This window comes from Vespa crabro, chromosome 12 (assembly GCF_910589235.1).
Source record: "Vespa crabro chromosome 12, iyVesCrab1.2, whole genome shotgun sequence".
NCBI lineage: Eukaryota > Metazoa > Arthropoda > Insecta > Hymenoptera > Vespidae > Vespa > Vespa crabro.
The window spans coordinates 5,556,740-5,573,465 of NC_060966.1; the positions used below are offsets into that span (position 1 = coordinate 5,556,740).

The 16,726-nt window shown below is 36.4% G+C and overlaps 1 protein-coding gene across 40 annotated transcripts in view; it reads right to left on the bottom strand.

The window, feature by feature from the left end:
* Positions 1-16,726, bottom strand: part of LOC124428424 (microtubule-actin cross-linking factor 1) — a 115,949-nt gene that overhangs the window by 28,219 nt on the left and 71,004 nt on the right. For 36 of the 40 annotated variants that reach the window (XR_006943154.1, XM_046972438.1, XM_046972437.1 and 33 more), the window contains 5 exons: positions 15,459-16,664; positions 15,187-15,270; positions 13,848-14,069; positions 10,407-10,522; positions 534-10,296 (listed from right to left, as the gene is read on the bottom strand). Coding sequence is in view for 39 of the 40 variants with exons in the window: in XM_046972438.1 (XP_046828394.1) it covers positions 534-10,296; positions 10,407-10,522; positions 13,848-14,069; positions 15,187-15,270; positions 15,459-16,664 (11,391 nt within the window). In the remaining variant the exon portion in view is untranslated. The other 4 variants (XM_046972443.1, XM_046972446.1, XM_046972444.1 and 1 more) reach the window with 2 other exon arrangements.

The window sequence follows — 16,726 nt, forward strand, 5'->3', positions numbered from 1 at the left end:
TTCCGCCATGAAACACAACACAAAACGATAAATGTTTATTTATTTATAAATATATATATATTCGAAGGATGATTTTTTTTTTTTTTTTTTTTCATTTAATTATAAATTAATGATTTCGACGAGTTCCATGCAAATTTCACTGAATTGATTTTAATTATGTTATATACGTAGTATATCATGATGGATACGTAGATTTTAATTTTAAGATTAGAATATGTTAAAATGTGTGATATATATTTATCGTGAGACCCATGCTAGGGAAAATAAATACATGCCTTCGAATATCGTATCGATAATGGACACGATATATAGATCGAGGTCCACGATTATGAGTCGATCTATGTGCATGTGTGTATGTATATATATATATATATCAATGATGGCAACCGGGACTTTTGGAAAGCAGAAAAGTGCAACAATCCTTAACCTCTAGCACAAGCTATAATATTAGGTTGTTACAATATTAAGAGGAGAGGAAAAAAAAAAAAAGAAAAATAAAAGAGATGGATAGCATCAAAAGCTCTCTGACTTACCCTCGCTTCTGCGGTGAGTATATAACCACGTTCCATGGCCTTCACGAAGTCGATACTCTTTCCCTCTGGATCTTCAAAAAACCTGCCCGCCACACTATCTACCTTCCCACTATTTACAGCTTCCAACAAACTTACGATATTACCACTAATAGGATCTTTGATCACTGTTGTAGACGGATCTATTAAACCCCCTTCTATTGCACTTGCTAAAGTCAAGCGTTTTCTTTCTAATACCGAAGTTATTAAGAATGGATCGTGATAGCTACCAGTTGTTGGATTATAAAGACCAAACTCGAGAGCTTCGATGAACGAAAAGCCTTGTTTGGGAGTCATAACTAAACCAATTTCTACGGCTTTAGATAAGGTATATAATTTAGATGTATCCGTATCTAAGACATTGCCTTTTTCCGGGTCCATCATCCCTTTCCTGAAAGCTTCCGGCAATCTAACTAATTTTTTCTTTTGAGCATCTTTTATCAATGCTGAATCTGGATCAATGATACCAAGAGTGACGGCTTCTTTCAAAGTTATTTGTTCATTGCTATTTGGATCTGTTACCTTTCCAGTTTCGAAAGAAAGATGTCCTTTCTCTAATGTTTCTTCAAATGACAAAGGTGGTAATAGGAAAACAGTATTTTCACCGAAACGTATGCATCTGCTCGATAATTTTCCAACTTGTGGTTCGATCGTTCCTTTTTCCGAAGGATCGATGATTCTTTCAGCAAGGGCTTTCTTCAAAACTGTGAACCTTCCATTTCTTGGGTCTCTAACGACCGATACATTTGGATTAATAAATTCATATTTGATAGCTTCTTCGACTGTACATTCTCTCGTATTACTTTCTTTGGTAGATCCTTTTTGTTCATCCAAAGAAGATCTTTGTGATTGAAGAGTCAATGGTTTTTCTACGGTCACTAATAATCCACGTTCGAAGGCAACGTCTATGTTGTAAGATCGTTTGGTTTTAGGATCGAGTACTCTGCCTCTGGGTACATCTATCGTTCCATCATCGATACCAACTTGTAAAGATTTTATTTGTCCTGTAGTAGCATCTTTTAATGCAGTTGTGTCAGGATCAATTAATTCGACCGAAAGAGCTTGGACTAAATCGTAAAATTCATTAACTGTGGGTTTTGCAAATTTGCCACTGTCACCGCGATAAAGACCACACTTCACTGCTTCCTCTATCGAAAGTGGAGTTTTGGATGTTACTATGAAACCTTTTTTTCTGGCCTCTTGTAAATTCATTACCTTGTCGATTTCAGAGATATTGTATGTACCACGAATGTCGTCGATAATTCCATCAGAAATTGCTTCGGCCAAAAGAACATATTTGTTCGATTTAGTATTCTTTACGATCGACGTAAGTGGATCGATCATTTCGATTTGAATTGCTTCAGCCAATGTAAGCTTTTTATTATTCAATGGATGTATGAATTTTCCTGATGATGAGTCGTACATATCCATCAATATTGCTTCGTATAAACCAAATCCCATGCTTTCGATATCAACGATGAGCCCATGTTGTAATGCAAGAGATAAAGTTACTGTACAATTGGCACCAGGTTCTTTGAACATGCCTGAACGTCTGTCTATTACACCAGCACGACAAGTTTCAGCAAGCGACAAGAGTCTTTCTGATCTTTTATCCCAATAGCAAGGTAAGGTAGGTCCAATGATACATTTTCTCATAGCTTCGTGAAGAGTTACAGCTCTGTTAGTGCCAGGATCAATGATTTTTCCAGTCTTATCGTCGTATAATCCTTGATGAACGGCTCGTTGCAAAGATACGGCCGCTTTATTGTCTATGATCAAGCCGGATTCGTAAGCATCGCGTAAAGATATTTCAATGTTACTTTTGTTGAGATCTTTAACACGTCCAGTATTTCCATCGACATAGCCTAATTCTATTGCTTCCATCAATGGCATTGTTTTTAAGAACGGTGATCTAACATCTTTTACTGTTACAGAATCTGCATCTATCAGATGTTTTTGTATAGCTTCCAATATTGTTAAATAAGTACCAGTTTGAGGATCCAAAAATGTATTGGTTTTATCGTCTAATATACCTTTTGAGATTGCTTCACTGAAGCTCATTGGTCTACGTGTTTCCAAAAGAAGACCACGTTCTAAAGCTTCGTGAAAATCTAAACGTCGTCCTTTTTCGGTAGCTACTGTTCCAGTTTTTGGATCAACTATGAGCTTTTCTATAGCTTCGGTGAACGTAATTACATCACCACTATCATGTCGAACGATTGCTGTAGTCGTATCAATGACACCTTTTTTAATAGCACGATCAGTTGGCAACTTTTCTTGTGTGTCTGGAATAATGAAGTGACCAGTCTTTGGATCATAAAAACCTTTGAATATGGCTTCTGGTAAAGATATTTTTCGTTTTGCTGGAACTACCAGGCCACGATCCAATGCATCAGTTAAAGAAAGTGGTACACCTGTGGAAGGATCAATAGCTGTTCCACTTTTTGGATTGATAAGGCCACGTTTGATAGCATCACCAAGAGATATAATATCGTTATTTCGTGGATCTTTGATCGATGGACTATCTTGATTAATTATACCTTTGGCAATAGCCTCTTCTAACACATAACTTTCTCCATCGATAGTGAAGGTACCTGTTTTAGGATCATAAGTCTGATGAGCAAGAGCTTCTTGTAACGTCCAAGGTTTGGTTGTACTTAACAAATAACCCTTTTCAAATGCAATGTCTAATGTCATGGAATGAGGATAATTTAATAAACCACTTTGTAAATCTATTAATAATGTTTCTGCTGCCTCTTTAATCGACACGACTTTATCACGTCTGTCATCCTTTATCATAGTTGTTCTGTCGTCGATATAGCCAGTAGTTAAAGCTTCTTTTATTGTCATTTCTGCACCGTTCACAGGATTAAGAACAAGACCAGTTTTAGGAGAGTAATATTCTTGTGCTATAACATCTATTAAAGAAGGCACGAATGGTGTCGTTATGATCAAGCCTCTGTTTAATGCTGTATCCAAAGGAAGAAGTTCGCCAGCTTTTGTATCTTGCAAACGTCCCATTTTTGAGTTTAATAGATTTATAGTTAGTGCATCGTCGAGAGAAACGAAAGAGCCAGCTTTAGTATCCTGACATTCGGTGATGAAAGCATCGATTATACCTCTTCGAACACTTTCTTCAACATCTACGAATTGTTTAGTCAACGGATCTTGTATCTTTCCTGTATTAGGCTCGTATATGCCATTGTTTATCGCAGCTTCGAGAGAAATTGGTTTTCTAGCACGTGGTACTATCATACCCTTTAAGAAAGCAACCTTGATATCAATTTCTGTCCTTGTTTCAATATTGATAATGACCCCTCTATGAAGATCTATCACACCGGATTCTAATGCTTCAGATAGAGGTAATATTTCATCACTAATTGGATTTCTTATAGCTAGGGAATCAGCATCGATCAGGCCAACTTCGACTGCTTCAGATAAAGATAATGGTTCTCCAGATTTCGGATCATGAAATTGTGCGTTAATAGGATCACAAACACCTACTTCTACTGCTTCTTGTAAGCTTAAAGTTAAAGGTTCCTTTTCAACACTGCTAGGTCTTTGTTCAATCCATCCAAGTTTGACTGCCTCGAAGAATGGTATTTTCTTACCACTTTTAGGATCTACCATATACCCTACATTTCTATCTACGAGTGGTCTATCGATTGCTTCTCGAAGAGTGACATATTTATCAGACTTCTTTGATAGATCTTTAACCCACACGTTGTCGGGATCAAAGATTTGTAAATCGAGAACGAATTCGTTGAATGAAACAATGTTATCTGTTGTAGGATCAACGAATCTTTCGTTTTCCATATTAAATAGACCTCGAGCAGCTAGATCTCGTGGTGATAAATCCTTCGATACGACTATTTGCGACAATTTCTCTTCAGATTTTTCATCTGCATCTTCTATATCTTCTCTTTCCTGTTGATCTATATCTTCTCTTTCCTGTTGATCTATATCTTCTCTTTCTTGTTGATCTAGTTCTTCTATATCAGTTGTATCAGATATTTTTGTTGTTTGAGGTTCTTCTATCGGTGCTGTTAATTTTTCATTAGCGATGAACGAATCGCACACTTCTTTTTCTTCTTTTTGTAAAACTTCCTTTGCACTAGCCTTTGGTGTAGATAGAAGTTTGGATTCTTCATCCAATGGAACTCCTTCTACTTCGTCGGGTAATTTTTGAACCAGTTCGGGTTCAATCGTTTCATCGACTTTACTTTGTGGTGATACTACAGAAACTGAGACAGGTTCTACTACATCGACTTTACTTTGTGTTGCTGCAGAAACTGTGACAGGTTTTACTACATCGACTTTATTTTGTGTTGCTGCAGAAACTGTGACAGGTTGTACTACATCGACTTTACTTTGTGTTGCTGCAGATATTGAGATACTATCTTCTACCGCATCGATTTTACTTTGTGTTAATGCAGCAATTGAGGTAGGTTCTACTGCTGAGGTAGATTCTACAGGTGAACTAGATTTTTTAGTTCCTCTTGTTTGAATCGCATCGACTACAGCTTTTCCAGCTAAAACGGGAGCAGCGACAACCGCTAAAAGCCCGAGTTTTGCGGCTTGAGTAATACTCATTGAGCTTCCTCCATCTTTTTGTTTTATTTTACCGGTTTGAGGATCGAGCAGACCTTTTTCTACAGCTTCTTTCGTTGTTATAGTTTCTCCTTTTTTTACATCGTACAAAACAGAATCAGGCTCGATCAAGCCAACTTCTATTGCTTCGGTTAAATTGTACGATTTTTTCGATTCAGGATCAGTAAAAGATTCGGTCTTATCATCATAAATTTGTTCTATAGCTTCTAAAATGGTCAAACTGTTTTGTGTAGTTGGTATAGAAGTACTGGGCTCATTAGTATGGACTGAGGTATCAAGAATACCAACTTCTACTGCTTTTGAAATTGGCATAATAGCACCTGTATTAGGATCGGTATAAGTTCCTGCATTCATATCAACCAAACCCTTTTCTACAGCATCACTGAAAGTAATCCTTATGTCCTTGGTTGTAAACTCTTCTTTCTTCTCAGATTCATCTTTAACAATTCCTTGATCACGTGCCTCTTCGATCGTAAGAGTATCACCGGTTTCAAGATTCTGAACTAGTTTTGCATTTAACAAAACATATCCTGGCAGAAGTTCGATAGTTTTCGTGGTAATCGTATGATAAGATGTCACTGTTTCGGTAATCGTACTGATGCATTCATCTTTTACTGGTGTTTTTACAATCAGAAGACCAGATTCTACAGCTTCTACTATTGGTATGGATGTACCAGTTGTAGGATGAATAAACACACCCTTCTCTTTGTCAATAAGACCTGACTCGAGAGCTTCTGTTACTTTAATACTATCTGGCGCAGCTGGATAAGGTAGAGTCATTATAAAATCAGATGCTATAGCATCTTTCAAAGATATATTTTCACCTGTGATAGGATGTCTAATTTCATTTTTGGATGGATCGATCAAGCCACGTTTCAAAGCAACTGGGAAAGTCATACCAGTTGGTGGTAAATCAAAAGATTTATTCGTCTCACACTTTTCAAATACATTTTCTTCCACAGCTTTAACTAAATTAACGCAACCATCTTCGAATTTAACTAATGATCTGTCAGCATCGATTACATCATTTGCGATGGCATTTTCTAAAGTATCTGATTGTCCGTTTGGTTGAATTATTTTTGATAATGGATCGACTATTCCACAAACTATGGCTTCGTTTAGAGTAAGATGAGCACCTGTTTCTGGATGAACAATCTTGCCTTCTTGAGGATCTAACAGACCTTGTTTGTATAATTCTGGAATTGAAAGACTCTTTGCTAAGGGAAGAAGTAAATCTGCATTCTCTGGATCTAAGATTCCACGATTGATAGCTTCCTTTATGGATAAAACATCACCCCTTTGTGGATCTACGATTTTACCACTATCAGCATCGATCCTATTACTTTCAATAGCTTCGGACAATGTCATTTTCTTTTCTCCATCTCCAGAGATCTCAGTTTCAATAATTTGTATCGTTTCTTTATCGATTAGACCACTTTCCATAGCTTCGCTAGCTTTAACAATTCTCTTCTTCATTTTTTGAAGCACGATCGGTTTAGCTTCTCTTTCTGGACTTTGCGAAAATGATCTAGCTTTACCAATCGTTACTGTATACTTTGGCTCCGTAGTTACTCTTGCTCTTGTTTTAGCTACCAACGACGCTCTATCGGTACTATCTTCTTCAGGTGTAAATGGTTTCGTAACAACCGTATCCTTTACTTCTACGTTTTCATCATTTTCTTGTCTCGATGGTTCAACATCGCCCGACGATACGCTTTCATTCGTTTTAAGATCAGATACCGGAATGTCTGTACTTGCTCGTAAATCTTCTAATAGAGTTTCTGTTGCAGTAATATCTGGTGATGATTTAACATTCAATACTTCTTCTGGTGGGACAAGACCACGTTCTATAGCAACTTCTCGAGGTATTTTCTCTCCTGTCTTAGGATCTTTGATCATAGTCTTTTTAACAGCTTCAACGGCAGCTGCTGCTGCCACCAAAGGAGCACCAACGACTGCTACCAAACCAAATTTAGTTGCATCGAGCAAAGACAATTTTCTATCATCGTCGACTTTATATTCGCCAGTCTTTGAATCGAGTATACCACGTTCCACTGCTTCAGGCATTGCAATGTTTTTACCAGTTGACGGATCACGAACTATTACATCTTTAGACTGCAAAGTACCATCGTTGACAGCTTTTAATAAGTCAGCGGATGTACCATTATCGGTCGAGATAACTAATGCCGTTGCAGGATCATAAATTACACCTCGCGATACTTGTACAGGATCCAGAATGGACGATTCGTCTGTTACCTTGATTTCAGTATCCTTCGTTGGATCATCAACGTGTGTTAATTCTACTTTATCAGGCTTCCCAGAAATTTTAGTGATTTGTAATAGTCTTTGATTTGTTTCATCGAAATCGGAGGATTTATATTGAAGTATTACCAACTGCCTTTCTATTGCCTCTTTCATAGACATTTTTTGTGGATGAGTATAATGCCCCGTGGAATCTAAAATATTTTTTTCCAAACTTCTCATTAATGACACTTTCCTTCCATTATTTGGATCAATCACAGCTGCAGAATTTGGATTAATGATTTGTAATTTTATACATTCCTCGAATGATACTAATCTATCAGTACCTGGTATAATAAACAAACCAGTAGCTGGATCGAACAGTTTCTGATTAATGGCATCAGCAAGTGTCCAACCATCGGATGGTAACTCGAACACTCGTTTCTCTGTTAAAATACGTTCACTTTCTATAAACGAACTAACTTCTGATTTATGATTTCTAGTAGTTGTCACTGAACTTTGCGTCTCAATTTTCGTTTCATTCGAATCTTTATTAGTCGAGAATGAATTCGAATCGATCATCATTTTTTGTTCTTCTCTATGCTGCGAAGGACTCTTCGACTTGGATCCTGATCTATCGATATTATCTGGTGAAGATGGTGGACTAGTTTTCATTGGAGATACCGTACCATTTTTAATGGTAGATTCGATCGATGACGAAGGTATGTAAGTCGTTGAAACGACTGAAGGTTTAGTAATTGTAGATTGTGTTAACTTGTCTTTGCTCGGTGGAACGATTTCTTTAGTTATAATAGTCGTAGTCGTTCCAATTGCTATCGGTTGCGATTTCTCTCTTTCATCCGAACTATCAACGTTACCAACGTTTGTGACTAGGGTAGTTTCAAAAGTGACTTGTTTAGATGGGAAATGTATTTTTCCAGCAGGCGTTTCTTCCATTTGTTTACCAAGCAAACCTTCTTCTATAGCTTGATGAACACTCATAATCTTTCCGCTGTCAGGATCCGTGAAGATTTTATTAGTTTGATCGATTAAACCATGTTCAATAGCTTCTGCATAAGTGATTTTACAATCTCGATTGATCACTTCTCCTGTCTCCAATACGGTTACATATCTTTTCACAGTTTTGGTAACTGTTTGGGTCGTTACAGCGATATTTAACAGACTTGTAAGCAACGCAGCTCCGTCTGGTGTAATTAATCCACGTTTAATGGCATCTTCCAAAGGAACTATTCTTTTAGTTCGTGGATCCAACAGTTGACCTGATTTTGGATCGACTAATTCTAATAAAACAGCTTCTAACACACTAATTTCACGACCCTCCTCCGTAATTCCAATACCACAATTAAGCATTTCCGATACCGTTGATCTAACGAAGCCCTGTTCTTCGGCTACGTCCAAGGGAACTGTTTTTCCAGTTTTTAAATCGATTATATAAGAACCTCCTGATTTTGGACTTATCAAACCTTTTAAAAGAGCAGAGTTTAAGCTGATGTATTCTCCAGAAACGGGATCTTTAAAACCATCGATATCAAAAATAGTCTTTTGTGTGATTGACATGACCAAGCCCTTATCTACCGCCTCCTGTATACTCAATTCCTCGTCTTTTAAAGTGTCTTTGAATGTACCTTCCGGTTTAACAACGCCTTTGGACAATGCATCTGACAAAGTAATCGGTTCTCCGGCTTTCGTATCCGTTATAGATTTGAGATTCTCTGAATCTAAGACACTTCTCGATATGGCTTCCAATACAGTCAATTTTTTCCGATGCGCTGGACTGGCTATCCTACCAGTTTCATCGATTATTTCTAAATCGCAACAATCCTTAAGAGTCATCGGTTTAACGATAAGTTGCCTTCGACGTGCCTCCTTCAAGGATAATCTTTCCATTGATAAACCGTGCATATACCTACCACTCTTTGGATTCAATATACCTTGCTGTATTGATTCAGCTACCGTCAACTTGATATCGTTACGCGCATCGACCACTTCCTTAACATCAGGATCAATAACACCTTTTTCTATAGCTTCATTCAATAGATAATATTCCCCAGTAACTCTATCAAGAATACGACCTGACCTATCGTCGACAAGACCTTGGGATATCGCGTCGGAAAGTGCAAGAGCGTTCTTTTTAACTTTAACCGTGACATCGAGTTTCGTTAAATAACCCCTAGAGTATGCCTCCTCGATGGAGATTCTTTCACCGTTGGCCGTAATAACTTGACCCGTTATTGGATCCAACAAACCCTCGCTCATCGCATCGGCAACGCTAACACCCGAGAAACTGGTCGTTACCTTAACTCTATCATCCCCTCTCTCGGCATCAAAGAGCTCCTGTTGAATAGCCTCGAGTAGTGAGATTTGTCGACCGTCCTCCGTTACCCCACAAGGTCCCAATAAGTGATTCGCCAGATTTCCATCTATCAGATTCATTCGCGCAGCTTCCTCAATCGTCACGCTTGTTTTCGCGTCGCTCGAGGTTGCTATTCTACCATTTCTAACATCAAGAATCCTAAGTCTTATAGCTTCGCCAACCGTTAGTACCTTCCCAGTACTTGGATGAACGATACCCCTAGCATCTATCACGTTGTCCGTACTGATACCCTCCTCAGCCCTGTGTATCCTCTTAAGACTCCTAATTTCGCTAAATTGCATGGTGCTTCGAGCGTCGGTAGTAGAATCCGTCGTCGTCGTTGACGTCTCGGTAACGCCACTGATTCGAGGAGAATAACCAACATCTTGTTGTCCCTCTGTTCTTGCACGTTTCAATGGCGATGATTCACGACTTGTACTACGACGAACGGAATCGCTACTCACACTGGTCTCCGTTGATTCGTGTTTTTCTGTGATGTACCTGTTGGGAAATCAATCGAAAAGAATTTCATGAGATCTCTCGATTAAATTTCTTCTTTTAATTGTTTTTTTTTCTCTATCTCTCTCTTTTTTTTCCCACAAATTACTCACTGCGATTGAGTGTAATGTGTCGTTGTTGAGGTATAACGTTCCTCGCTAGTTGTACTCTCGTAGATGTTAAATTCCGTGCGGAATGTCCGCAGAGGTCGTTGCTCTTGAAGAGCACGCTAAAACATAAGTCGAGTATATTAATTTCGATATAAATGTTATGAGTTTTTTTTTTTCTCAAATTTTTTATAAAACGATACAAAAAAGAACAAAATAGACTGAAAGTATCTGGAGTATATGGTGTTATTCTTAAATGCTTGAAAATTTTAGGAACGGATAGATAAAAAAAAAAAAAAAGAAAAAAAAAAGATAAAAAAAGCGAAAAGTGAGGGAGGAAGAGAGAGGGGAGAGAAAAGTTGTCAATTTTCGCCGATTGCTGGGCGATGCTAAACGCTGGACGAGATCATATTTTTAGAGCACGTTCAGCTTCCGTTGCAGCTGGGGCTCGCTCACAGCTTACGTTAACGCCTCGTTTAAAGTATACTTTTTCTTTTCTTTATCGGCTAAAGTCACGAAACATGTTTCTATCTTCGTCGAAATTTAGGGAGACGCGTAATTCTCGAGTGATAACTTTTATGCTAAACTCAAAGTGAAGTGAAATAATGTGCGTTAGAGTAGAGTCCGTCCGAGGCTCGAAATAATTTTTACGATCGAAAAAAAAAGACGGGGGAAGATCACGAGAACAATGAGAGGAGCGAGATAGAAAGAAAAATTAGTCGACTTCGATGGCCTAATATTTTACATAACACACAATGTATATGATAAATAAAAAAAAAAAAAAAAGAAAGAAAGAACAGAGTGAACAAAAAAGAAAAAAAAAAAAGAGAAATATATCGGAGCCATAAGTTGTGAGTCTGCGTCTAAGAAAAGAAAATGACGGCATCGTTAGTATGTTTTCTTTTTTTTTTTTTACGATGTAACAAATTACGCTAATCTTTGAATATTAAATTCTCTGAACGGATCAACATTGCTTCCAACGAAATTGCGTAACTAGATGTATGACGTCAGATCGGTCGGTTTCTCTATAATATGAGAGTGAAATCGTATGATTGCGACACATTTCTGTTTACCGCGTGTGTACTTTAAAACTTCTATTCCTAGATCGATTCGAGATCTCACTCGCCTCGAAATTTTTGACACAGAATGTCCATCACACGATCTGTCTAGTCACACGTATTCCCAATTTTATTACCTTGGTAATAATTTTTCTTTCCGTGAGTACCATCATTGATAACGATCACTCACATAATAATCCAATAAATTACGTTTTTTTCTTTATTCCTTATTTTTTTTTTTTTTTTTTTTTTTTTATTAGATTAAGTTCACGTAAAAATAAATCTACATGGTTTATTTCTTTTTCTTCTTCTTTCCTTTCCTAATCAAGTCAATCAAGTCACTTTTATGAGAGTTAAAAAAGATTTTAAAAGAACGTAACTCGATAATTAAACTCGAAGGATCTCGACCTCGTTTTATAAATTATTTCCAACGAATGTGTAAATGAATATTTCATAGATCGTTGACTACTACTACTACTACTACTATTATTATTACTACTAATATCTCAATTGTAATATCAAATTAAAAGATCTCATTCCCTCCCCGGCCGGTGAACGTCACGCAACACCACGTTAACGCGACGAGCTCGCCCGGGATACTGATACTAAAATCGCTTAGACTCGTGCCAAAAGCCTAACATCGTTTCAGACGAACTAATACGCTTTATACGCGCCATTTTTAAATACAACCTCTTTCTTTTTTGTTTTTTTTTTCTTTCTCTCTTTCTTTTTTATGTATCTCTCTTCCGATGATACGAAGATGAATGAATACTGTTCTGCTATTGGTCAATTCTCCGATTTTGTAATATCTACGAACTGCAATACGATATTACGATTAGAAATATAGTTATAGATAGGACACGTGACTTCATTCGTCTCCGATCGATTTCATTTTCATTCAAAACATAAATATGTTTACTATCATTTAAAAAAAGACGAGAGTGAGAGTGAGTGAAAGAGAAAGAGGGAGAGAGAGAGAGAGAGAGAGAGAGAGAGAGAGAGAGAGAGAGAGAGAGAGAGATAGACAGATATTATTTTCAATTTTGTGATGAAGATTTTCTTCATCTTTCTTGCCTCCTTCTCAATGTTATTTTTATAAGACCCTAAAGACTATACATAAGTAAGATGACTCACAGGAACTCAAAAAAATGTTACTGAACTCTTGCAACATATTTGATTTATTTAACAACTGAATATAGAGAAATTTTTATCTTAAGGAAGTTAAACAATAGAAAGATTTCTAAATTGTGCAAGAGAAAGGTATTGTTAACTTTGATCATTTTCTCGATGACATCACGATCACTTAAATAATTCAAACGTATGCTCGACTGATAAGGAATTGAGTGTTGCTATCTAATCGGGATAATTGTATGTATATCTATATAGAAAGTATAGCAAGATATTGCGATTAAAAATTTGATGTTAAAATCTTCGTTTATTAACACTAATGTTTTAATCGAATCCAAAGATCTTTAGGATAAATTTAATAAATATTGATTAAAAAGGAAAAAAGAAAATAAAATAAATTCTCATCACACTGACAAATACAAAGTTTCTATAAAAATCACTTAAAAATATCACTATGAGAACGAGAAATGAAAAAAAAAAAAAAAAAAAATATACAGAAAGTTTTGAAAAAAATTCAAAACAAAAAAAAAAAGAAAAGAAATAAAAATGACGATTTAAGATTTAACTTGCACCTTTCGAATGATCTTAACACCGGTCATCCTGTCAAAAATGTCACACAACAGTCAATGCGTAACACCTTATGTCATAATCACGAGTTGACAAACAAAAAGAAAACAAAAAACAAAAAACAAAAAAATATTAAATAAATCGAATGAAAGCGAAAATAAAACTAATCGAAAAGTATCTGACTATTGGAGAGATCTCTTTCTAGAGAGTTCCGTTCGATTTAACAGACGACGAGACTGTGAATAAGAGTTTAGTTCTCCTGACTCGAAAGACGTAAGCAGGTGGAATGACAAGGCGTGCAAAGGCCGAGTCATTATCTGTTCTGCTACTGCTCGCGCCGCCACACGATCCAACGCAGCCTGAAAACTAACAGAACGCGATGTCCTCGCGCATTTATCGATCCAAAATGGAAGGCGGTAGAAACGATCGTCCCTAACGAAGCCTGCGCTAACTTATTGACTGTATTCGCTTGGATATCAAAAGAAAGAAAGAAAGAAAAAAGAAAAAAAGAAAAAAAAATATAATAATAGAACAAATGTATAACAATTAATGATAATATTCCAAATATGATCAGATCAAAAACTCGTACCAAGGATAAAATGGCGATCCAAGGATATCCAGTTCCAATCAGATAATAAACACTAATTCGATATTAAATCATTATAAAAATTAAATGCCATTGATATTAACTCACCTGCAAAGAGATATCTTCGGGATATAACAAGGCCAACTGCCTAACTCGTTCCTGAAGTAGACTCAATAGGGTAGTATATTTTCTATTTAGTGTGTCAAGGTCACGCGCAACTCCATCCACCGTAGTTACCGGTTCTCTACGTGGTCTTTTCACTGATGCATCCAACGATGGGCACACTTCTTCCAGCTGTTCTTTGAATGCTCTGAGCCTTTGTCCATAGATCTATGGGGTTCGGTTAGTCCGTTACGGTTAGTGAATTAGATCATTTGGATCCACTACCGTTAGCCAAAAGCGAAGGTAAAGAAACGCATTTAACATGGTATTCGCTTCTTTCCTTTTCTATATAGAATCGACGACGACCCAATGTGATGCCGTTGTGTAAGTATTCGTTGCGTTAACGTTACTTTATTAATATAGCTTCTCAAGAATGATTTTTATTTTTTTTTTTATTTTTCTTTTATATCTTGTCTTGAGTGTTAGACAATTATTGCCCGTTTGGTAAATTGCGTTGATGTAAATTGCTATGTTATAATAATTTCCCTATCAATTTCTTCATTTCATTACATTTCGGGAATACAAAAAAAAAAAAAAAAAATAAATAAATAAATAAATATCAAGGTTAATCGAATAAGGTCAATCGAGAGTTTTAATTATACCACACTGGGTCACTCGTAATAAATACGTATTTTTAGCGAATTAGACCCGCAAGCTTTGGTTGCTTTAAAAAAAAAAAAATAATTAAAAATTATGCGAAAGCCAATCGATCAGAATGAGCTGCTTACTCAACTCTACTATCTATCTATCCATATATATATATTTCTTTGTATATTATGTTTGTGATTAGAAAAATGAGCTGAGTATAATAATTACTTAGCCCATAATGAATTAGAAAATTTCAATGAGTTAATCGATCTTTTGCTTCATGTATTTCTTGAGAATATAGTAAAAGCAGCGATTTTTAGTAACAGCGATTTGATAAAATCACATTCGAGTATGAATCTCTAAAGAGAAATATCAATTGGATTTATATATATATATTACTTTTACTAAATCTAAGTTTGCTGCGGCTTATTCCTTAAATTGCTGAAAGTAGTTACGTTTTTCATAACTTTACATGTAATATAATACATATAAAATAAATATACGATGCTGGAAAATCATTAATGTTTTGTGCGTTAAAGTACGTGTACGTGTACGTAATGTGTTTGTGTAAAATATCTAAATCTCATTCACACATAGCATTCATACCATTTGCTAAAGCTAATTATTAAAAGATAAAAAAAAAAAAATAATAAAATACAAATATCCAATTGCTACGGTATAAACCTTATCATCTTACCTTGCCTTCGCGAATTAATCTTCCACCAGTAACGTTGACTGCTTCGATTGCTGGAGCACGATCCACAACTCTGTTTAACAAATTCTGCACGGAAATTTGAAGGATGGTTTATAAATTATTATCGTTGTTTTCATTTCAATGTTTAATAATAACTTAAATCTCACGTCCGCAAATAAATGAATTAAATTAAGAAGATTAAGAAAAAAAAATGTATCTATATATATATATATATATATATATATATATAAAAAGAATAAAAGAATTTTGTCTACCTTAGCGTTCTCCAATTCGAGTTTCATATAGCATTCGTCGATGAAGTCAACCTCATTTTGATACGAATTATGGTACTGTTGTGCGAGACTATAAGCCGCTTCCGCACTACGTAATCTATCAACGAGCTGACCACAAACATTAGTCCATCTAGCGTTCAATCTGTTGACCTCGGAATCTAATCTGTCCATATCACCGTGTGGTCCATGATGATTATGTCTTGATTTTTCAACGAGACGTCTGGCGTTGTGGGCGTCGTCGTTCAATTGATCAATGGATGACTGTTGCTGAGCAATGGCATTTTGAAGGATCATGAGATCCTCGAGAACATTTTGAAGACCTTTAACGTCCGACGGTAATTCACCGAACGATGCCAATTTTATTTCAAATTCGGATATAACCGTGGTATTTTCTTCGAGACTAGAAAGTACAATTTCTACGCATTTCAAACGTTCTATGTAAAGATTGCTAAGATTCCAAAGATGATTCCATTTGGTCATTACGCTATCGAGTTTATTTCTCATTGCTGGGGTTTTCAAAGTAATACCACGGAAAGTCTGTTGTACTTGATCGACTTCCGGTGCCAATTGTTGCAAATTTTGTTCATAATCTTTGTGTTCTAATACCAAATGTTCGAGGCTATCGAGATCTCTTGGTAATGGAGCCTCAATACGTGCATTTATAATACGTTCAGCTTCATCGAGCGCTTGCTGAAGCGAGGACACCTGTTCGTTGAAAATTCGACCAGCGTTTTTAGATTCCTCCTCGGCTTTGGCACGTTTCTCGAAGTCATCGAAGAGCCTATTAACATCAGCCATCTCACGTTTCAATCTTCTCAATTGTGGATCAGCTGGATCACCTTCGCTAAGTAATTTATCAGCATCCTCATTCAAAGCTTTTCTAATAGCAGTACGTTGATCTTGTCCCATAGCTAAGAACTGAGGTAAGTCCCATCCCTTGACCACCTTGATGGTAGCAAAAATCATGTTCTGTCTGAGTCTTAGTTGTTTGCGTTGCCACAAAGATACGCTTCTATCGTATTGTCGTCTTGATCGTTCAGCAGCATCCAATGCATCTTTATCTGGTGGATGAAGTGAAAAACAGACACCTGGTACAGGTGATTCGACGCCTTGCGAGTTCTTCACACGCCATTTAACTCTACCAGAATTGTCATAGAGAGTACATTGTTCTCCTTTCTCGATTGACATCTGCTTCAATGAAGATCATTATGAAGAATAAATATTTCTTAACATTTTAATTGTTTAATATT